Source organism: Oncorhynchus kisutch, linkage group LG5 (genome assembly GCF_002021735.2).
Source record: "Oncorhynchus kisutch isolate 150728-3 linkage group LG5, Okis_V2, whole genome shotgun sequence".
Lineage (NCBI taxonomy): Eukaryota > Metazoa > Chordata > Actinopteri > Salmoniformes > Salmonidae > Oncorhynchus > Oncorhynchus kisutch.
The window spans coordinates 41,189,716-41,214,018 of NC_034178.2; the positions used below are offsets into that span (position 1 = coordinate 41,189,716).

The following is a 24,303-nucleotide window of genomic DNA, read 5'->3' on the forward strand; positions in this document are numbered from 1 at the left end:
TAATCCAAACCCCATCTGAAATGCGCTTTTATGGCGTGGTGGATAGCATCAGCAATTAGCAGCATTTTGTTACATGAACTACAACAAAATAAATGAACACTGAGATTTATATATGAGATATTAACTACACACACTCCCCTAGATTCCGAGATAATGGCGGGTGGGGCCGAGTGAGGGAGGATGGGAGGGTTTTCCAGTCAGTGGATTTTCCATGGAGAGCGCGTGCTGCTGGGGTGGCCTCTGTCTTTATGGCTGGGGCTCTGGGGAGCCACTGTGTTGCTGGCTGAGGGCCGTGTGTGCAGCTGAGGCCCAGGACCCATAAATTCTGCCCTCCCAGCCCCAGACAGTGCTTTAACCTTCTGCATTATCTTCACTGTGATCCACAGCATCCTGCACTAATGTTAATGGCTGTATGAGGGCGTGTGGATCGCATGCCCTTCCCTGACCCTTCAACCTTACCAAAAAGAAAGTTGCAAGTTTTGTCCTTTGGTTTTGTTAGAATAAAGGCAGCCAACAACCCTACCCACTCAACAGTCCTTTACGGCTCAACTACTGCTGAAAGGATCTGGCTTATTCCTACACAGTGATTACCACATATTATGTGATTAAAATAAATGCTATAATTCTCTATATCTTTCCACCATGACCATGACTCTTGTCCTTGCACTTTCAAACCATTTACTATTGTGTATTAAGTTGTCATCCACAAGAAATATGCGTAAACATAGACTGCAATTACACAAATAGAAGGCTGAAAAAAACTAAATGACGATTGTGTATTGCATACTTGTGGTTATGGTGATTTTCTCTGGTTTTATGTGCCTTGCAAAATGGGCTTGCTCCGCAATTTGTCTTGCTAGGAGGATGCGGCCAGGGGAATGATTGCTAGCCAGCCAGACGGACAGACACTGCGCTCACACCCTGACAGTGTGGGAAGCACGGACTAATCATGGAAATAGTACTGAGTCAGTGCTGGAAAGTCCCCTCAGATGATGTGTGTTGTGACCTGTCTACATGCAGTGCATGTCTGGTCACGATGAGACCGACTATCAACATATCACTATAACTATGGCGTTACATAGTTCAGTGAAGTAGGCATCTGTTTGATATCTGTTTGATGAGATTTTAGGATTCAGATGTATGTTTCTGAACTAATTATATGATTCAGATGTATGTTTCTGAACTAATTATATGATTTAGATCTATAATTCTGAACTAATTATATGATTCAGATCTATGATTCAGAGCTAATCGTTGTGACCGAATGTTGTGATGCTACATTTTCTTTCCTTCTTTCCCTCTGTGTCTGTATATCTCTCCCGTTCTATCTGTTACTCTCTCTACAGCTCCGTCGACAGTGTCCATCATGCACCAGATCAGTCGTACCGTGGACAGCATCACTCTGTCCTGGTCTCAACCAGACCAGCCCAATGGAGTCATTCTGGACTATGAACTGCAGTACTATGAGAAGGTAGGTACCCACTGCACACTGCCCATTAACAAACAGTCTGCTCTATCTCAGCTCCATGTACACAGACACACATGGAGAGATAATTGAGTCTGCCCATCCTTCAGCTCAGCAGGGCCAAAATAAGGTATCCACTGACTGCAAAACGAGCTCTCATTTTTTTTTATCAAATTGAAATTCAGAACATCTTTGCCTGTTGGTGTACAGTGTGTTCACTGAGGCAGGCAGACATAGCTTCTGAATCCCGCGTACAACTTCTGCTTGATCCCTTCCAATTATAATCACGGTCAGTCAATGGGAAAGGAAACCGCTCTCAGCCCTCCAGAGAGATTTGCGGTTGAAACAATGGAGCGTTGACTGCCATAAAAATATTATTCAACAGACAGCATTCTTTCTCACAATAAATTTGACAGACAGGAGTCTGTCCGTCAAGGCGGTCGGTCGGTCACAAATACTACCACACGCAAACACATGCTCACACACTTAGATACAAGCAGACCAGAACACACACACACACACACACAAAGTTCAAAGAGGACTCCTCTGTGACTGCGCACCATGCTGCTCCACTTTTTAGTCTAATTATTTTCTCAGACACTGCTGAGGAGAGCTGTCAAAACAATTGTTCCGGCCCCTGCCGTGGCTTAGAACTCACAACTGTAATCATGCTGCTGAGTGATTGGTCTAAGGCAGCAGCCGGCACAGTTTTAGTCTCCTCTTCCAGACAGACCTGTCAGCTTTGGGGATAGAATGAACCAGTGTGGCAATGAAAAGTTGCACTGATCGTCAGAACTCACAGCTCAAACAAACTAATTCTAGCTGACCTGAAACTGCCATCCTTTCTGCCTCCGGCTGTTGCTTTTCATTCTCTGTTCATTCTGCTTGATCAAATAGATACATCAGCATTAGAAACATTTGAGTCTCTTAGTTATTTTGCTCATCAGCCTATTTTTCTAAGGCACTAAATAAATTTTTTTTTAACTAGGCAAGTCAGTTAAGAACAAATTCTTATTTTCAATGACGGCCTAGGAACAGTGGGTTAACTGCCTGTTCAGGGGCAGAACGACAGATTTGTACCTTGTCAGCTCGGGGGTTTGAACTTGCAACCTTCCAGTTACTAGTCCAACGCTCTAACCACTAGGCTACCCTGCCGCCACGTGAGATTAATGCATGCGTATGGTAATTGTTCTGTGGATGGCACTGATTTGTCTTCCTCCCTCTTTCTTTCCTACTCTCTCAGGACCAGACAGAGTACAACTCAACCATCATAAAGAGCCAGACCAACACAGTGGTCATCCGCGGTCTCAAACCAGGCGCGATCTATGTGTTCCTGGTTCGCGCCAGGACCGTGGCCGGATTTGGCCGCTACAGCGGCAAGCTCTACTTCCAAACCATGACTGAGGGTGAGGGTGCAGCTAACATTCCCTCAGCTCAGATAGAGCATAGAGAGATGCAGAGTTATCACATCCCATGCATGCCCATCAACCCAACCTGCATCATTACACCATAGACCTAATGACCCAACAGACACAAAGATGTTGATGGGGAAATGGTTTGAGATGCGTTCTACAAGACAACTCTCCAACAATGAGTACACCCATTGTTTTATTTCTGTGGATTTCATTTATTATCTTCTCAGCAGAACTCACAGGGAAGTTATTTTGTGGCATTAAATAAGATAGGTAATGCATGAATGTAGATATTTTTGTAGTTTACTGTACTTGATTACCTAACATCAACCTAACATCAGGTTAAAGTGTCTAATCTGTATAGAAGGACAATGCTTGGTAGATTAGCTTCTCCCCTGGCTCCTAAGCAGCTCATCTGATGTTAGCACAGCGACCTGGGTGTTCTCTAAACATCTCATTACCTGCAGTGCCGAGGGCCATCATTAGCCTGATCTCTCCTTTGCTCTCTTCTCCTCCACGGCAAGCAGCCAGCACGCTGCCAGACAAAAGAGAACCCAGCATTACAGTTTGATGCATACAGTACCACCCTGTGACACAACCCATGACACAGCCCTCCCCAGTCTCCACCCCAGACAGAGCAGTCAGGACCTGAGGTGGTGTTGTGAGATTATGTGCCTACTGCCATGCTGGATTCCCTGTGTTTGGCAACGCTCTGGAGGGAAGGGAGCTGGGTCTCCCCCAAACACGCTCTCTCAGTTCCAGACGAGCGGGTGGCCATATCGCTGGCATTTGAGCCCGCACAGTGGGCTTTGGATAGAGGTCTTGTGCTGCCAACCAAGATGCCCATTGGTCTCTCCAACCGTCTGTCTGTCTGTCTCTGTCTGTCTGTCTGTCTGTCTGTCTGTCTGTCTGTCTGTCTGTCTGTCTGTCTGTCTGTCTGTCTGTCTGCCTGTCACCCACTGTTTGCTCCATATGCATTTGCTCAGAAACCGACCCATATGTTTCAGTGTGTGATGGTGTGTTTGTCTAATCACAGAGGAGTACAACACCAGCATTCAGGAGAAACTGCCTCTTATCATCGGCTCTGCAGCTGCAGGTCTGGTCTTCCTCATCGCAGTGGTTGTCATTGTCATCGTCTGCAACCGGTGAGTCATTCATGCATCAGTCCAGCCCACCAATGCTGCATATCACAAAACAGTCAAACAAGCCAGCCAGATTAAACACATTCGCTTTAGTTTTTTTTGTTTCTCCCCTACTTCGTTATTGTACTTTAATGGGTGCTGTAGCTTGTTAAGGTGGGGTTTATAGTTTATAGGCTGGTTGTGTTTAGTGGTCATTAGCTAGCTGTGGAGCGGGTAGGCCTGGTGCATAGACCACACCCCCTCTCTGGGCCAGCGCTATAGCTCTTTGTCTTTCTCCCAGGAGGCGTGGCTTTGACCGAGCAGACTCAGAGTACACAGACAAGCTGCAGCACTACACCAGCGGCCACAGTGAGTAACCCAGCCCTCGCTCTCACTCTGTGACTGTTTGCACCTCCCCCACACTCTTGCTAACACACACACACACCTGTCTCCATGGCTACCGGCTCACACAGTCGTCTACATGGCTACCACCTGGCACTGTAGTGTCCTTGGCTACCTCCCAACCTTGTGCTTCTTCTCACCTCTCCATTGGTAATCTTGTCTCTCGTCTTGTCTCTCGTCTTCATGCTAGGATTTATCCCAACATAGCTTGTGTACAAGTGTGTATTGGCTCTATGGTCTCATTTCATAGTCAACTAATTCCATTGTGGAATTAGCATTTAGTCTTCTCATAGCTTGTTAAGTCCATTAACATGCTAATACCACGCACACCTTTTGCCATTGCTGAACAATTCTAAGGAGATTGTGAAGAAATGGCCTTTATTCATTATTTTGTTTCCATGTTTGCCCAGAGTTCCATGAAACAGAAATGAATCTTCAAGTTGGAGCTCAGGAGCTGCAATTGAAACTAGTTTGGCTCTCTGGGAGCTTATGGCTTATCATTTTCCCTCCGTCAGTCAGCTAAAAAAGAAAGAGTCTGATATATTTCCTCCCTGAGCTTATTTCAGTTTGATTTATTTATACATTTTTCTATTTAGCTCTTCTGCTTTCCAGGCTTATCAATATAGACAGCTTTCCCATGTGTAATCAATAAAATCAGATTGCAGCAAATGCTGTATTTACAGAACTTGTTTCTTCCAGGATGTAATTCAGTGGGGATTATTGCCAGAGAGGCTGGGGGCATTTCACAGCTAATAATACCGTTCCACTCCCCTGTGTGTATCTTCATCGCCACACTTATGGCCATAGTTTTCCTGGCTGTCCTCCCCTGTGTCAGGTGGTCTCTGCCATGCTCTGGTGGGTGGTCTTTGGATCGCTCTATAGTTTGGGAAGAGATAGGAGGGTTCTGACTGGGAACTTTCAAGGGGCTCTCCATCTGTTCCTGAACACTTCTTCAGTTCAGTCCGCCATGCAGGTTTCATGACTGTACTAAAAAACCTCAGGCCAGATGTGGAAGTAAGAGCAAGAATAATCAGAATTGAAACCTGGGACACTTAATTCACTGAACACTTAAGGTTCACCTTAAGCCAATTTACCTGGCATCAGAGCCAGGAAAGCCAATTTATTTTCTGGAGCAGAGAGAAATACTGGTATAGTGACTGGCTGCCTCTCCTGGGTGTTAATGGTCTGCTATGACACTGTGGCACTTATACATACATTAACCTTCCTTATCACTGCCAATAACTCACTGGGAATAACATGTCATTGCCCATTGATTATTATAGTCCTGATACCCCCAGCCAAACCTACCGTTCCTACCTTGCACTAACACTAACCTCTCTGACTCTCTCATAATAACATACTGCATTACTCACACTCTGAATGTTAAATACAGACACGGTTGCAGAGTTTGTGTGTGTATGTCAGAATACAAAATTATATCGGCTTCTTCTTTTTCCAAGTGACTCCAGGAATGAAGATATATATCGATCCGTTTACATATGAGGACCCCAACGAGGCTGTGAGGGAGTTTGCTAAGGAGATTGACATCTCTTTTGTAAAGATTGAGCAAGTCATTGGCGCAGGTAAAGAGAAAGGCCAGTAATTTTTTACAACTAAATATTTTCAATGATGTCTGTATTCCAATGAATTAGGGACTACATTTTGGCTCATAATGTGAATGTTTGTAACCTCTGTCAGACATCTCCTGTCATTAACTGTCTCTCTGTTATGTCTTGTAGGAGAGTTCGGGGAGGTGTGCAGTGGGAACCTGAGGCTCCCAGGCAAGAGGGAGATGTTTGTGGCCATCAAGACGCTGAAGTCGGGCTACACAGAGAAGCAGAGACGGGACTTCCTGTCTGAAGCGTCCATCATGGGTCAGTTTGACCACCCGAATGTGATCCACCTGGAGGGTGTGGTCACCAAGAGTGCCCCCGTCATGATCATCACTGAGTTCATGGAGAACGGATCACTGGACTCCTTCCTCAGAGTGAGTTACATACTGTTTGTCTTTGTCCAACTGAGTCAAATATTAACACTAATGGCTATGCAGATAGACAGGTAGACAAAGACATGCAGACACACGGATGCATGCGCACACACACATTCTCACACACACACACACACACACACACACACACACACACACACACACACACACACACACATACACACACATTCACACATTCACACACACACACACACACACACACACACACACACACACACACACACACACACACACACACACACACACACACACTCTCTGAGAAATGACTGCTAAATACACATCCTAATGCTAACCCATCTAGTTTCAAGTGAACATTAACATGCATAACATTTATCATGTGGAACTCCTCTTTACTTAGCATAGTGTCCATCAGTGAGCCTTGGAGCGTGTCCTTAGAGTGAGCATTTTCTACCCAATCAAGCTGCAGTATTAATGTTCTCTGAGTGTCTGTCTGGTCCAATTATTGATTTATATTACACTGCCTCTAGCGCTGGCTGTTATACAGTATTTCCCCTTGATCCCCATGTTTGACTACAGTAAAATGGAGTCTAAGTACAGTAGCTCTCCAGCTGCTGGTGAGTGAGGCTAGCATTTCAGTGAAGTTAGTCATGCTCTCATTTTGTATTTATCACACTAACCCACATTCAGTCCTCCTGTTTGAGTCACAGAAAAGGAAAAGGATCTTAAACTTATAGGGCTTTCTACGTATGTCACAAAATGCCTCTGTTAACATGTTATTCAGCATCTTAACATTTAGTCAAACATATTTTATGAAATACAGAACTCATAGAAGGCATATCTCAGAAAATACGTTCCAGATAGCTAACCTCACCTTGGGAGGGTTTCAAGTTATTAGCGAGAGTTAAGAAGAAAACATGTCAGCTCTCAAAGAATGAAGTTGGCTTGTAGATGAGAGGCTGCTGTCAGCTGTCAGCCAGTCCTGTGGCTTCTGTCTGTAGCATGTCAGCTGAATGGGAGCATGTTTTTCCTGATGTGACTGGGTGCCCAAAAGCTTTCATCTCTTATTGGACTCATCGGGGGTTTGAAGTAAGGAGTAAAAAACTGAGTGGAAAAGAGGTAGTGATTTATGGAAATCTTCACAAATATAAAGGATTTTTTCCCCCCATTAGTTTTACTTCACTTTAAATCAATTGTGAGTGAAAACAGCATAATTATAAAATATAGAAAAACATATCTATTTAACAAGAGCCAACTATTTCTACTGTTTGATATAAATCACTATGTTGATGTTTAGATATGTCTGATGTTGCTGCTAGCCAGTCTATGTGGATAACGTCCCCCTCCACCACCTCTGTTATAGCCCTACGTTCGTCACTCCTCATCCCGTTGTCATTGTTTACCTCTAAAAGGATCATACTGAGTAAGGCTTTCGTGACTCAGGGCAAGAGAGCAAACTGACGAGTATCAACTCTGAGCTATTAGAGAATATAATAAACTTGAGATGTAAACTCTTCCTCTGTGGATCAAAATACACATCAAAATCCTCCATTAAAAAGGAGGCAGCCATCCTCCTGTCAGCCGACTGCTGCTCTGTCTACTGCTGGAGGTGCAAAACATGAACTTTATTAGCATTCTGCTTCAGACCTCCGAGACACTGTATGCCAACTCACTCTTGAATTTGACAGGGTTGTGTGTCTCTGTCTCTGTGTGGTAAGCATATTTGACAGCACATTTTATTTCAAACAACAGAGCATCACTGTGGCTCCTCACTATATGACAACGTCTGCTGACAGCATCAGTTCTTTAGAACGTGGCGCTCTGTGAAGGAGGGCCAGGTAGCAGGGGGTCAGTTAAGACGATCACCTTAGGTAGGAGCTGCCAGCTGAAGGATCAGCTCCCCTACAGCTCCTGGTGCAGCTTACGCTGCTGTGATGCATCTCCAAGGTGGAGCTAAAGCGAGAAAATTAGAGTAGATCAATCACATCTAATAGATGGATGGAGACAACAAGCAGAGAAAGTAGGAAAAGTTGAGGGCCATTTAATGACCAGAAGAAAATGGTAGGGGTAAGTGGGGTAAGTTGATCCACTTTCTAGGAAACCATACACAAAATTAATAATTTGTCCAAATATTTAGGAATAGGTCAATATTTAATGTGAAGGACAAAATCACACGGAAAATGTGGTAAGCAAGTTAGGTCCAAAAAACAGATTTTTAAATTAATTTATTGTGCTAGAGGTTTCATGATGCTTGTATCTAAACCAAAGTAGATACTTTTAAGATTTTTTATTTGTACTATTTTCTACATTGTAGAATAATAGTGAAGACATCAGAACTATGAAATAACACCGGTCTCCCTCGTGCCCTGCATTCTGTAGTACAGACAAGGCCTGCTTTCCCTTATGTAAGAAATTAGGCACTTTCCCAGGTTTAATACAGTATATATTGTAGACTGCACAGTAGCCTAATAAACTAATACGCATTTCGTTAATAAAATAAATGATAAAAAAATACTCTTTCAAAATGCAGATGATGATTTAGTTGTGGATCCATAACGAATTACTATGGGAATAAATATCACTGATTTACGGTATTGGTACAAAGTTGTCTAATGAAGGCAAACAATTTAGAATCCTCCAATCCTGTAGCATACTCCCGACCGTCACGTTGTATATCGCCATGTTTTCCAATCCATCCTAATGGAGGGTTTAGTTTTTTGTTTTTCTCTGAATAGAAACATCATAATATTAGTCAAATGAATTAAGCCAGATTTCTAAAAATCTATCCCATATACTATGTTATTACAAAAAAGGTTTTCAATTCTCTGGTAATGCCAATACAGAAGACTATCAAATGCTTTTCAAAGATGCCCTCTGGTGGTCAAACTAGCAATAACTTGCAGTAACAGAAGAAATGGCTGAGAATTAAATGACGTGCCACAGAATGCTGCAGCAGCACGCAAGGTGTGCCTCAGTATGATGCAACTTTTAAAGGAGGAACCACTGTACATCAGTGGGGCCTCTATAAGATTCAATATGAGGTCCTTAACCTAGCATGAAAGTGCATCCTTGTAGCTGTGTGGGCTAATATAGTCAAAATGTTTGCCTTGGGGTAAGTTGAGCCAATGGTCTTGCCTATGGCAAGTTGAACAACTTTAAGTGCTTTCTTTCCAGATGTAATGCTAGGCATTATTGCTGGGTTAAGATGGAACAACAGAGTCCGGTCTTTGTCAAAAGTGTTTCAAAAAGTACAAAATGTTTGTTACGTGTTAAGCCTGTGTTAAAATATGCTTAAAATGATTAAAATACCGATTGTGATTGTGTTGAATTGTGTTTGGTTTTAAAAACGTCGTAGTCATATTTAATTCAGTACATATATTTGGCGGCTTATCTTGCCCCGCAGGACAGGGTATCTTACCTCATAAGTTGTGCCAAGGGACACATTTCTTTAGACAAGCTATGTTTTCCAAACTGTAATGTTTACATTAATTAATTCAGATTAATGGATGTACAACATCCTGAAATACAATGCATTCGGAAAGTACTCAGACTCCTTGGCTTTTTCCACATTTTGTTACGTTACAGACTTATTCTAAAATTGATTAAATAAAAATCCTCATCAATCTACACAAAATACCCCATAATGACAAAGTGAAAACTTGATTGGAGTCCATCTGTTGTAAATTAAATTGCTTGGACATGATTTGGAAAGGCACACACCTGTCTTTAAAAGGTCCCACTGTTGACAGTGCATGACAGAGCAAAAACCAAGCCATGAGGTCGAAGGAATTGTCGGTAGAGCTCCGACACAGGATTGTGTCGAGGCACAGATCTGGGAAAGGGTACCAAAAATGTCTGCAGCATTGAAGATCCCCAAGAACACAGTGGTCTCCGTTATTCTTAAATAGAAGAAGTTTGGAACCACCAAAACTCTTCCTAGAGCTGGCTGGCTGCCCGGCCAAACTGAGCAATCTGGGGAGAAGGGCCTTGGTCAGGGAGGTGACCAAGAACCCGATGGTCACTCTGACAGAGCTCCAGAGTTCCTCTGCGTAGAAGGGAGAACCTTCCATATTGACAACCATCTCTGCAGCACACCACCAATTAGGCCTTTATAGTAGAGCGGCTAGACAGAATGCACTCCTCAGTAAAAGGCACATGACAGCCCGCTTGGAATTTGCGAACATGCACCTGAAGGACTCTCAGACCATGAGAAACAATATTCTCTGGTCTGATGAAACCAAGATTGAGATCTTTGGCTTGAATGCCAAGTATCACGTGTGGAGGAAACCTGGCATCATCCCTACAGTGAAGCATGGTGGTTGCAGCGTCATGCTGTGAGGATTTTTTTCAGGGGCAGAATGGTGAATGGTGCAAGTACAGAGAGATCCTTGATGAAATCCTACTCCAGAGCGCTCAGGACCTCAAACTGGGTCGAAGGTTCATCTTCCGACAGGACAATGACCCTAAGCACACAGGGTCACACATAGTGGCTTCAGAATGTCCTTGAGTGGTCCAGCCAGAGCCCGGACTGGAACCCGATCTAACATCTCTGGAATGACCTGAAAATAGCTGTGCAGCGACGCTCCCCATCCAACCTGACATATCTTGAGAGGATCTGCAGAGAATAATGGGAGAAACTCCCCAAATACAGGTGTGCCATGCGTGTAGCGTCATACCCAAGAAAACTCAAGGCTGTACTCGCTGCCAAAGGTGCTCCAACAGTCCAGGGTAAAGGGTCTGAATAATTATGTAAATATGCTATTTCATAGTTTTTTTTAATACATTTTCTAACATTTCTAAAAGCCTGTTTTTGCTTTGTCATTATACGGTATTGTGTGTAGATTGATGAGGGGGAAAAAATATTTAAAACATATTCTGACTGGAATTGGGATAGAATCATATAATGGCACAGAGCATGTATTAGCCTAAGATCAAAAATAAATAAATTATACCTCTATCTGCTAATCAGATCCAAATGACTTTGGTGGAAGAAACTTCCCAATTAAAGTACAGTATGCAAACACAGTGCAGGGATGCAGAGATCAGGAGGAGCTGTGTAGTTGGGAGGCATTTCAGCCTCATGAATAATGCATAACACTTAATTGCTGTGGTACATGAGGAGCTGGTGGACGTGAGGAGAAATTCCTTCTCTGCTAATGAGCAGAAAAGTGTTTGGAAGAGACACAGAGACACAGGCTAGAGAATCTGGCTAACCATAGGCCGGGAACATGCCCAGATGAATACACAGCCAGACCTAGTCCGTCTGTGATCCATCTGTGTCCCCACCCCATCCCTGGGCCATGATACTGGGCCTGTCTGTCAACGCTCATGCTCTCTCATCTCTCGTCATGATCCTCCCGGATATTCCCTAGTGGATCTCTGGTCCTCGTAGTGGGTGGTGAAGGTGCAGGTGTGCACAGTTGGAGGCACAGCTGCAGGCCAGATCCAGACACTCCCCTATGGGGTAATGCCTTGGCCAATCCAGGAAGGAGAACAGCTGCAGCCAACCAGACCAAGCTTAGCCCAGCCCAGCTCATCCTATAGCCACATCTATTCAACCATAGCCCACAGAGGCCCCTGGGGATGTATCATATTGTAATATAATGTCATCCTTTTTTTTGCAGCAAAACGACGGTCAGTTCACGGTGATCCAGCTGGTGGGCATGTTGCGTGGCATCGCCTCTGGCATGAAGTACCTGGCCGACATGAACTACGTCCACCGCGACCTAGCCGCACGCAACATCCTGGTCAACAGCAACTTGGTCTGCAAGGTGTCTGACTTCGGCCTGTCACGTTTTCTGGAGGACGACACGTCAGACCCCACCTACACCAGCGCCCTGGTGTGTACCATGACCTTACTGCAAACTCCACACACATACACGTGTCTGCATCCACACTTGCACACTCACACACATAGGCAACACACACACATGCCCTCTCCTCCCCTTTTATGGGTTTCCATATCACACACATCCAGTCCCAGGAGTTTAGCTATATCCATCTCCCAGTTGGGATTAGAGAGTATTGTTACTGTGAGTAATCTCTCTCTGTAGAGCCAGGACACTGTGACGATCAGGTTTCCGTCTCAGTTCCCTCTATAAGATTGCTCCCTCATTGTGTTGTGTTTCTCAGGGAGGGAAGATCCCTATCCGATGGACAGCCCCTGAAGCCATCCAATACAGGAAGTTCACATCCGCCAGTGATGTCTGGAGCTATGGCATCGTCATGTGGGAAGTCATGTCCTATGGAGAGAGACCTTACTGGGACATGACCAATCAAGACGTATGTATAGTCCTTTATGTATAATTTGTATAATTCGTCAAGCAGAAATACTAGAAATAAATAGCCTGGCATCAAATATTCCCATTTTATTCAAACAAAGGCTGATTATATACAGACAATTGTTCTTGAATGTTATTACCTCTCTGTGAACCCCCATAGAGATCCATTTTGTCATGGTGGTTTTCTTCCCCTGGCTTAACAGCAACTTTCTAACCTGGGTTTAATATGAAAGCCCCCCAGTTACCACAGAGTGATAATAAGATGATTTGGAATGCAAGGCAACGCTCCGCAGACTATTCCTGCTCTTGACTGGAGCCTCTGTTTCCAGGCTCCCTCTGGGTGATGGAGAAGAGAGCAAATTATGGGGAGAGAGATAATGAAAATAGTTTCAAATTGAAAGTGTGAACGCTAATGCCCTAAGAGGGACTGAGGAGCTCAACGGTTATCTTATTAGCGGCTTCAGATAGTGTTTCTACTCCATCAGCATCTTGGTTGGGAGGGAGGCCTCTGAATGAGATTAATCTGGGTCTGAATGAAGCTCCATAATGTCAGTGATAATGAGCAGAGGATCGTGGGTCCTCATCAGAACCCTCCTCTGAGCTGGTCGTTCCCCAATCTTAGCTCAACTCCCTGATCTCTCGCCCACCACCAACATCACCACAGCCACTCTTAGTCTCAAATTAGACCTTTTTGGTATGACAATGACCATAGAGTTAGCAAAACAGAACAAATGGATCTGGGACCAGGCTCTCACTTAGATATTTGTATGGCAGGAACATTACTGTACATCATTTCTAAAGGCTCTTGATGCCAGACTGACTGAGAAGAAGTCACTGCTGCCACAGACTGCACGGATGTGAGGAGCCATTGGTATTAGACTGATACTTTAGTGTGACACTTAACTGGTACAGTAAGTATGCAGCCAAGACAAAACAATGTCTAAATTGTAATGGTGGTCATTTCCTACTTAGTGTTAATGCAATAATGTGTGCAGGATTAGGTATGTGTGTGGGCATGTGTGCTGCAGTTTTGACTTGTATAACACCGAGAATTGTGAGAGGATGCTCTACTATGGGATTGTCGTCTCTCTCCCCCTCCTCCTCCTCCTCGTAGAGCCTCATAGCAACCCTTAGAGATCTGTATCTCCCCCTGCAGGTGATCAATGCCATAGAGCAGGACTACCGGCTGCCCCCTCCCATGGACTGCCCTAGTGCCCTGCACCAGCTCATGCTGGACTGCTGGCAGAAGGACCGTAACAACCGGCCCAAGTTCAGCCAGATTGTCAACAACCTGGACAAGATGATCCGCAACCCCAACAGTCTGAAGGCCATGACCCCTCTGTCATCAGGGTGAGTGGAACACTTAGCACGCTCTCCTTAGATCTCCGTCAGTTTATCTGTGGGTTTATCTGTCTGTCTATTAGTGTGTTTGAGTGAAAGTGTTCCTCTGTCTCTCCTGGCCAGTCATCACAATATCCAGGATTGGGCTCAAATACTACTTTCATATTTCCAGGAGGATGTAGTGCAATTGACTTCAAAGATGGAAAAACAATTACATTTTTGGTTACACTTTTGATATTCATGGTACAATTTATTTCAACCAAATGCTGTCTCCTGTTTCTTTTGGCGCCGAGTGGTTATGTAAATAAAATCCATTGGTTTCATAGATCAAGTCATTTCCATGAATGCTTTAGGCAAATTATGATTTGAAGCAGTTGCACAATTAAAAAAACAAAACATTTTCAAGTACATTTTCCCTGGGTGTCAGATTCCTATGGATGATAAAATATACTGAAATCCATATATCCTATGCTATATTTTCATTTTTGATGGTGTGTAGAATAGAGACTTAGATGTTCCACTGAAACTGTGTGGATACTCCCACTGGGCACACACTGGTTGAATCAATGTTCTTTCCACATCATTTCAATGAAATTGCACCAACGTGGAATACACGTTAAATTGACGTCTGTGCCCAGAGGGCTGGCTCTTCTAAGCCTGTCACTCCATTTGGAAAGAACATTTTATAAGAAATCAACTCTGAAAATGGCTTCCAGTAGATGACGCCAAGGCTACTTTGTTTTGTCCTTAAAACTAATCTAGTGTAGGCTCTCCACTCTTGTGTCTGTTCCAAACGTACTGATTGCCATCACAGAGGTGAGAGAGTTATGACAGTGTCTCTAGAGCTGTGTTTGACTCTTAGTATATGTATCTTCCCCAGTGTCCATCTTCCTCTCCTGGACCGCAGTGTTCCAGACTTCTCCAGCTTCAGCACAGTGGACGAGTGGCTGGATGCCATCAAGATGGGCCAGTACAAAGACAACTTTGCCAACGCTGACTTCACCAGCTTTGATGTGGTTTCCCAGATGACTATGGAGTAAGTGCCGATCCCAGACCTGTGTTTCTAATAAGGATGATAAGGATGAGGTTGAAGCGAGGCAGGTGGGCTGTTCCTGGACAGTCTCATACCTTAAAGTCTGGGTGACTGCCAGGCTCAGCCCTGGCTCATCATAAATCTGTCTCTCACTGTATGTCATTAAGAGATAATAACGGTGCAGTACAACTGCTCTGAGCTAGAACAGAGTACAGACTCTGGCCATGTGGCTGCCAGGTTTCTTATACAACAGTTAAATTACATAATAGGTATAGGAGAATGAACAGGCATAGTGATGTTTAGGAATACATTCCTGCCTCAGTAGACTTAATAAAGACATAGACAACATCTATTAGCAGATAGAGACTATTCAAGGTCTGTTTAGTAAATAAGGTACACATTACTCTGCTTATTGTCTCCTATCTATATCTCTTAATATCCTCCTAAAGTCACATTGGAAATCTGAGCCACGTAAGTCTGTTTTTTAAAATGTCCAACCACATCTCTGGTTACAATACTTAAACCAATAAGACACATCAGTCCATAGGGTTAAGGTTAGGAAACAAAGGTGTTCCGTTGTTTCCTGAATGGAAGAAGTTGTTCAACCAACAGAGTTAGTACTGTAAGCGGTCATGCCTGGACAGAATTCGGAATTTGGCAGACTGGGGCCCAGAATTTAACCTTGATCTAACTTGTTGAGTTTACCTTGGCTTATGCCATGTGACTTGTTCCATAAAACCTGTTGTGTCTTCTGTGATGGCTTTCTCCTGACTCCTGTGGTTGTGTCTCCTGCCACAGTGACATCCTGAGTGTGGGTGTAACGTTAGCAGGCCACCAGAAGAAGATCCTGAACAGTGTGCAGATGATGCGTGCCTCCATGAACCAGATCCAGTCTGTGGAAGTTTGACCATCCAGAGTGGAGCAGAGGAGAGGGGATTGGGATGCAGGACCCTGGGTGCACGGATGGAGTGGATATGTTTTTGCTTGACCGTGAACCTGGGTTTCCTACCAGACTACCGTCCATCCCTGGTCCCCCCTTCCAATCCCTCTCCTGTCCTCCTCTATGCCCTCATCCAAAGTCCCCGCAACCTTCGGGATCAGCTTTGGAAGGTTGTGGCCAGCATGTCTAAATGACCAGACGTCAATCAACGTGGCTCACAACCGTCCATCTTGGAACCAGGATCATGAGAGGTTACTGACCAGAGACACATTTCTACTACCATCTTCCACCCATGTTTTTTATTTTATTTACGTTGAACTTTTACGTTTGTTTTAAGAATTTTGTAAAGAATTTTGTAAAGAAAAAAAGTTAAGAACTCTAGGAGTCTATAGATGGTATACAATTGTAAGCTAGGTGAAATGACTAGAAAGGCTACCCTTTAAAAAGGGCCACAGACAAGAAGACATTGAAAACTGGGTGATTTAAGACCAACACTCTCAAAATGAATCTGATATATTCTTTGTAAACTAGGTGAACTGACTTCAGAAACAGAAATGCAACATAAATATTTGCTGCCTCCCTGAATGGCAAACAGCAGAAGAGACTGAGGAACTTGATCTATTCCCCTGTCTTTGATTTGGGATGTAATATAAGTGTGAGCACCATGAAATGGACCTGGCAGAAACTACTGACATGAACAAATGAAAGACATTCAGTGATCTACCAATTCAAAAGTAAAGAAATGTAAACAAAAATACATTTTCTCATATCAAGTAATTTCCTTTTCTGTGTGAATATTGTGATGAAGATTCTCTCTCACCATGCTTCCTCTCACCATGGGAAAATTTATATTTTTTCAATATTAACATAACCTGCCAAATGGAACGTCGTCCCTGTGTACCTCAGATGATGTCATGACGATGTCATGATGACGTCAAGATCCTGTACACATCGGATGCACATGACATTGGGACTGTGATGTGATCACTATGAGACGGACATAGTTACTAATACCTGGAAGTGATGGATTTACATTTTTCTTAGGGTGACTATAGGGAGGTTTTTATCTGTTGTTGTTATTATTATTAGATTTTTTGGGGCAAAATGTTAGTTGTGGACTTTGAAGAATCAGTGTAATAAGCAGCAAACATACAGTACTTCCTCCATGGATGTATGGTGTTTACTTAGAAGGAGTGCAAGGAGTGCACATATGTTTTGGTCCTCACATTGTCTTGAGGTTTCCCTGTGTTTTCAGCTTCACTGTGTGTTTGGTTGTGTGTGTCTGCGTGCGTGCCTGGTGCATGGGTGTATATGTGTGTGTATGCGTGTATGCGTGCGTGTCTGGTGCATGGGTGTATATGTGTGTGTGTGTCTGCGTGCGTGTCTGGTGCATATGTGTGTTTGTGTCTGCGTGCGTGCGTGTCTGGTGCATGGGTGTATATGTGTGTGTGTGTATGCGTGCGTGTCTGGTGCATGGGTGTATATGTGTGTGTGTGTATGCGTGCGTGTCTGGTGCATGGGTATATATGTGTGTGTGTGTATGCGTGCGTGTCTGGTGCATGGGTGTATATGTGTGTGTGTGTATGCGTGCGTGTTGCTAATTGTGCTCGGTGGTACAAAGCAACGGCTCCCAAAGCTGAGGGGGTAGTGTTTGATAGCAGCATGCTGAGTTAATGATTGATTTCACAGAGCTTTGATTTGTTACACTTTACAAAATATAATGCGCTTACATTATATTTAGCTTTTTTCTTGCAAATTGTTTTCCTTTTAAAATAATTTTACATTGAAGTGTTTGGGTTTTAACACCCTAACATTGGTACGGTCACAGACAAATCTTTTCACAACAGGGCAGTAACATTAGCATGGGATAGTGGATTATTTTACGCATATTTGTATTGTTATTATTGTACATCGTGGATGATTGACAGCTTTTCCAAGTCGTCTCTTGGCAGGGTATGTGAACGCAGATCATACTGGACAATGGATGACTATCTGGATCTTCCATGCTCTTTTGGAATTTTAGGAAATCATTATTATGTTGGTGCTCACAAATTGTAGATAACTGGAGTCCTTGAGACATCTACTTTCATTTTATAGATACGTATTGCATTTACTGTATGGCTTCTGTGAAAAACTGCCTGGTGAACGGAGAGCTGTCTATCATTGGCTTTGTTGTTGTGGCCGATGTGTTGTTTGAGGGGTTAGGGAGCCTGATGGGTCTGTTCTAGTTCAAATCCATGGATTCCCCAGGGATGGTAAAACACAGAGTTTACATCACTACTGCAGAGCTCCTAATGGGCAGATCCACTGAGACAGGCTCAGTACTCAATACAGACTGAGGAGCCAGACATGGAGCTCCAGCTGGTCAGACATGTCCATTCCTAGTGGGAGTCCACTGCCTGATCACAGCCCCACTGGCCAGACAGTGGTTCCCTCCATATCTCCTCAGAGCTAAACACATGCCTCAGATCTACCACTCTTCTCCTCCCACTGTTCTCTGTGCTCTGCTTTTTCAGATCCATTGCTTTGTGACTCTGCATGTTGTCATGTTGACAGACCAGACTGAATTTATGTAGATAACACACAACCTGTGGGCCCTGTACTGGTTTCACAGCAGGTGGCTATGTGAGCAGAGGTTCTTCCACAAAAGGTCATTCTTCCATATACATCATCAGGTGTCCGCTGTCCGTTTTAAGGCACTTTGCTGTCTGAGCAGAACAGGAGAGGTGTCCTATGTAGGCCTTAGCATTAGACCCCTAAACACAGAATGCGTGAAATCCTGCCTTTGCTCTCGTCTGTCAGTTAGTCCCCATTTCATTCCACCCACTAACCCACATAGCCGTCCAGAGTCTTAATAAACGTGGGCAGGAGCATTGAGGTTTTGATCCAGCTTCTGTAATATCATCCTCCCTTTAGTTTTCCGTCAACATTTCTGTGCGTCACCATGCATATTCCAGTGCAGACTCCATGACAGATGAAACAGCAGGAAGTGCATCACTCTATTAGTCACTGCCCAGATTAAAAGGGGCAGCGATTCTGTGACCCAACTGTCACTGATGTGACCGTGCTGTTCCCTTTCAAAAAGAGCTCACAAAGTACTTTCTTCCTTTCCATTGCACAACACTATAATATTTAAGGGCACCTCAGTGATATTCAGTTAAGCCCAGGCAGCCTGAGTCAGTCTTCCCAAGATATAGACAGATATCCCACTGTCAGAACAATCAGTGGCAATATATGTTCAAGAAAGCAGGCCCTGCAGCACAGCACTAGTATTTGTGCTGAAGACGGTGATAGTCATAGGAAGGTGATGAAGGTGATTATCAAGTGATTAAAAGAGCGGTGTGTAAACAATGTGACGTTCAATCAAAATACAGTACTAGGACATGTTGTTAGGATGAGATGAACTAAAACATTCAGTAATGGTGGACTCGTATTTAGAGTGATAGGAACATGAATATAGGTCGTAATAAAGTGGTTTTCTTTTATTGCATCGCTCTTGGAAGCGTAGGTTTGGTGTGTTACTTCTGTTCAGAGCAGCTAGATTCATAAGGAGTTGAGTCAACACATGTTTATTGGTTGCACAGTGTGGGGCCATGGTGACTGCTGAAAGCGCTGTGTAATGTATTTATTTATTCTGCCTCGGAACCTAATGGCACAAAGAAACCCTGTTTATATACCGATAGTTCATCCAGAGCTATCCTTTGCTATTGGCCACAGAAAAAGCTGTCATCCCTCTTTCTTTTATTTTTAAGACATTGATAGCCTCCTTTTAAGAACAGTACAGCTCAATGGTACTGGTTTCATAGCCCCGCCCTTCTGATAAAACCCCTTGGCACAGTCGCCCTATTGGCCTGTTGTAATGGACCTATTGTAAGTGATTGACCAATCTGGTGCGATTATGATGGGCTTAGTTCAGAGAAGATTATTCCCACATTGTAACGTTTTTTAGACTTTGCTGTGTGAATCCATGATGGTCATTATCTCACTGGATAGTTCTCTCTGGTGTGCAATGCAAGTGTTTAAAGCACCACCCTAAGTACTGTAAATGGGTTACTTTATACATAGATTGCATCAAGGACATTTTTGCATTGGTGAGATTTTGCAGCTCGTTGAAGACGAGTAGAAGCTAAAATAGAATAAAAACCACACATAGCTTTTTGTTGAATGATAATGTATTTTTTTCTCTCCCAAGACCACTTAAATAACAGACATTTTAAAGACAGTAAATGTACACTTCTTCAAAGCACTTATTGGTGTTTCTATGTTTACATTTTTCATGAGGAAGAAAATGTCTCAAACGTCTGCTCCGTTAATAAAAAATATATATAACATTTGGCTACCATCGTTGCATATTATTTAACAGTGCAGGGCATATACTTTGTTCTCTCCTTTTTCAATGTCCAGGCTCATGAGACAGATGTAGGAATGATGTCTAAAGTGCATAATAATGATATAATAGCATTGAGACCAGAATACATCTGTTTGTTACAGTAAGGGTCTTTGTTTGGAATCTCAGATAACTTGCTAGTATCACAGAACTCTGTCCTCTGCTGTTTTGTACATCTAAAACTCTCGTCTTTGTTTCAATGGCTTGTATCTGCAGATACTGTTGATGTTTTACTGTCAATGTCATGATAAGTAATACATAACAATCCCCCCTCTTTTATTTATGAATCAAAACAAAACCAATGAATCTGAGATGTTGATTCAATGCACTGTGGACGCAAAGAACAATTTCCATTCGGTGTTCCAATTTTTTAAGGACGGACGGAAACCGTTATGTCTCAGTGTTAGAATGACATGACAGTGTGCATAAACACAAGCTGTGCCTGCTCATACTCGTTGGTCTGTGTTTGTGCACCATCCAAATATGTCTCAAGCAGCAGTCTGCCTGCCTGTCTTTGTGGCAGTCAGTTCAGAGTGTATAGAAAATGGCTCCTGTGGATATCTCTTTTATGTAAAGCGTTAGAGCTCCCTCTGCTGACACAGTGGCTAATAGCAGTCTAGTTGTGACAAATGTCCTTATGTTCCTTGCGTTGTCTTATCCCCCCACTTCCCCCCTCCACCCCTATCTCCCCACCTCTCTGGCTGTTGGTGAAGACAGGCTGGGGATGGCCTTGTCTCCCCTGGCCTGTTGTAGCCCTCATAGACCAGTGCCGGCCCTGACCACTGTGACTGATGTGGGAGGTCCTGTATTTCTGTATAAATGTACATTGACTGTAATCCTGTGAATGATGTAACAATTTCATTATTTGTAATATTGTTATTGGTTTTATTTTCTAAAATGGAAAGCCCAACTCGACTCTCCTCAATAAAAAATGAGATCTGTTATACCACTCTATTATGGTATTCATGGTGTTCTTACTCTCCTCTATAACCCTGTGATATCATTTCAGCTACAGAGGACATTACTTCATAATAGTTATGTCATTTTTATACTGTATGAGGAGGGGGTTAGTTATATTTTTAACTACATTGACCTGAATGTGTAAGAATTGTAAAATTCCAACCTGAATTGGACTGAATTTATCCGTGTGCACAATTGATCGAAACTCATTTTATGGTTCAATTACGGGAAATGCAGTTGCGGAAGACTCGATTTTAAAATTCAGTCAGAGGGAACGGATTTGGTAAAATACAGCATATTTTTTGTAACCATGTCTTTTCCATATGAAACTTTTAACATACAACTGCCAGACAGTGTTATTCTTTGCTAATGTTTTGACCTAACATTTTTGGTCCACCTCATGCATCACTAATCTACTGTGTGTCCAAAACCCCTCACTCACACAGCCTCCGTTTAAAAAAAAAAAGTTTCCATGTCTTTATTCATTTGGACAAAGTACTGTACAGTTTCCCCCCAAGCTGAGGTTCCTGAATGGAGGTCAGACTCTCTTCACCTTCCTCTCAGTTTTAGAGGCCTCATTAGCAGTTGACGTGTGAAAGGCTAGAGACCTCGGTGTGACCTCGCTGAGACTGGCGTGTGTGCTAAAAGGTTTACCCCGTGAGTAGGAGGCGGAGTTCAGTGGTGAGACCCCGCTGGCACACCAAACCCGTTCTTCCCTCTAATCTCGACCACCCGCGAGTCTCTCTTTACACACCGTTAACTGTGATGACTTTGGGCCCAGTAGGGCCGACCATGAGCGCAGGTTGGGAAATGCCTGTTATCTCTGATGTCAAATCAAATGTTATTTCTCATGTGTGCCGAATACAACTGGTGGAGACTTTACTGCATAATGTTGATTTATGAACCCTTTAAAAAGCAAGAAACATTTGCTAAATAAAAAAGGAAATAGTAACACAATAAAATAACAATAAAGAGGCTATATATCAGGAGTACCGGTACCAAGTCAATGTGCAGGGGTACGAGGTAGTTGAGGTAATATGTACGTGTAGGTAGGGGTATAAGTGACTAGGCACAGCCTTGTGCAGATGTATGGACAGAATTGTGTGGCAGAAAAATGGGGAGAGGGGTATGTGGGGTGGTATTGTAGAGAAAATTAGAGGAAAAAGTAAATGCTAAATTTGTACAACATTGACAATATTTGCACTTGTTTGATGTTGCACGTCTTGTCTGCCCAGGTAGTGAAACATTGTAGTGAGGAGAAGAAAATTGTTCCTCACTACCACTGCCTAACAATAGCAACCTTTGTGTTTTCTTGAGTTTGTTGTGTGTTATAAGTTGAAACAGCAGCAGCTGTATAGGGATCAATGGAATCAAAACATGCCTCCAACCCAGCCTGTCTCTCTCTTTCTTTCTCTCTAAATCTCTCTTTCTAACTCTCCTCCTCTCTCTCTACCTCTCCCCATCTCATCTCTCTCTCTCTCTGTGCGTAGCTTAATGATCATTCATCATCAGTTTGTTTGTTACCGCTGTACCTGCCTCGCTGCAAATGTCACTACTCCTGAGGCGGTCCCAGGGGATGTTTTCCATAACGATGTCTAAGAGATCACAGCCTTGTGCAGATACAAAGCTCTTCTCAGGTCACCAGGTCATTCTGAGTCTATAGCGTACAGTTCAAAAGTCGACTGTGTGGAAGGGGGAGGAGTTGTGAACCCAGGCCCAGCTGAGGACATGTTAGAATGATAGAATGTGGCATTAAAATGAAATAGGACATCAAGGTTCCACTGGGCTAAGGAGAGCTGGGTCTGATTACTACACAACTGCTCCTAATCAACAACAAACTAAATGCTTCAACCAGGAACCAGACTTTCCCTGAGTTATGATACAGTGGCTAATGCACTACAGGCTGCCCAAAAAATGTGTGTTTTGAAATAATGAATTCATGCGTCCAAGGACTACGGACGTCTGAGGTAGCAAGGGGTAGGGGTTGGATAGTTCTGTATGACCTGACTTGGGGGGGGGGTGTCTCATTCTCATAGGGAATGACAGCGGTGAACAACTGTAAATCGGTCCCAGCAGGTACAGAGGATGGAGAGGGTTCGTGTTAGAGCCGGGAGCTCAGCACTTAGTGCTGCTAACATTTCACCCTTAAATTCAAACCTCCAAATACACCCAGAAACATCTGGCCTCTGTTTTATGTGTACCATACTTTCATCTCGTACAGTAAAATACAGAGGCTGTTATGTTGGGTCATGGGCTGCATGGAGTAAAGGGACTATCTCTACTGTAGCACTGAATCATTAGTCTTGTTGTGGGCTAGATTTCTCCAGTATGACAGGGAAGGGAAGAGGACATAGTCTTGCTGAAGCACAGCGGGGTTGGGGGTGTGTTAAGGAAGATGCCTGAGGAGGCTATGTGCATAATTGAAAGTGAGGCCCTCTGGAGATGACAGGATGAAGGGAGTCTGATCTGCTGGGTGTGACCTATATAACACTGTGAACTCTCAAACCTCAGACACCTCACTGGTAGCACATAGACACAGCCTGGCCAAGCTCAGCCTCAGTTTAGCTTATTCACAGACCAAAACCATTTTCTGCACGCTCTCTTTGGTTGAATATGAATAATAAGGAAGAGTGGAAGAATGATATTGTATTGTGTGTGAAATACAAGGTCAGATCCATGCTGGTGGTGAGGAATAGAATGTTGTATCCAATCAATCGCTGCAAGACTACTGGGTAAGGCTGCTCCATTTGAAAAGAAAGGCTTGTATGCCCTCTAGTGGCAGAGATTTAGCATTGCTCATCTGGTAACTAACACCCAAATTCCTTTTTAACCAGCATAATACTAGTTGAGGGGTGGGATTAGGGAAAGAGAAAGGGGGATACCTAGTCAACTGAATACGTTCAACTGAAATGCGTCTATATTAAAAGCTCATGATCTGTTTGTCCAAAAACAATATGTTTTGTATTTAATCACTGTGTATAAAAGTACCATGCAT

At 43.4% G+C, this 24,303-nt stretch overlaps 1 protein-coding gene across 6 annotated transcripts in view; it reads left to right on the forward strand.

Annotated features, from left to right (window-relative positions):
- Nucleotides 1-21,302, forward strand: part of LOC109891046 (ephrin type-B receptor 2) — a 156,678-nt gene extending 135,376 nt beyond the window's left edge. For 2 of the 6 annotated variants that reach the window (XM_020483333.2, XM_031825091.1), the window contains exons 6-16: nt 1,347-1,471; nt 2,709-2,871; nt 3,914-4,022; nt 4,303-4,367; nt 5,861-5,983; nt 6,140-6,387; nt 11,991-12,206; nt 12,499-12,648; nt 13,804-13,997; nt 14,869-15,024; nt 15,820-16,329. In XM_020483333.2, the coding sequence (XP_020338922.2) occupies nt 1,347-1,471; nt 2,709-2,871; nt 3,914-4,022; nt 4,303-4,367; nt 5,861-5,983; nt 6,140-6,387; nt 11,991-12,206; nt 12,499-12,648; nt 13,804-13,997; nt 14,869-15,024; nt 15,820-15,928 (1,658 nt within the window). In that variant the 3' untranslated portion in view covers nt 15,929-16,329. Of the gene's footprint in view, nt 1-1,346; nt 1,472-2,708; nt 2,872-3,913; nt 4,023-4,299; nt 4,368-5,860; nt 5,984-6,139; nt 6,388-11,990; nt 12,207-12,498; nt 12,649-13,803; nt 13,998-14,868; nt 15,025-15,819 lie in introns of all 6 variants that reach the window. The other 4 variants (XM_020483332.2, XM_031825090.1, XM_020483334.2 and 1 more) reach the window with 4 other exon arrangements.
- Nucleotides 21,303-24,303: the final 3,001 nt, after the last annotated feature.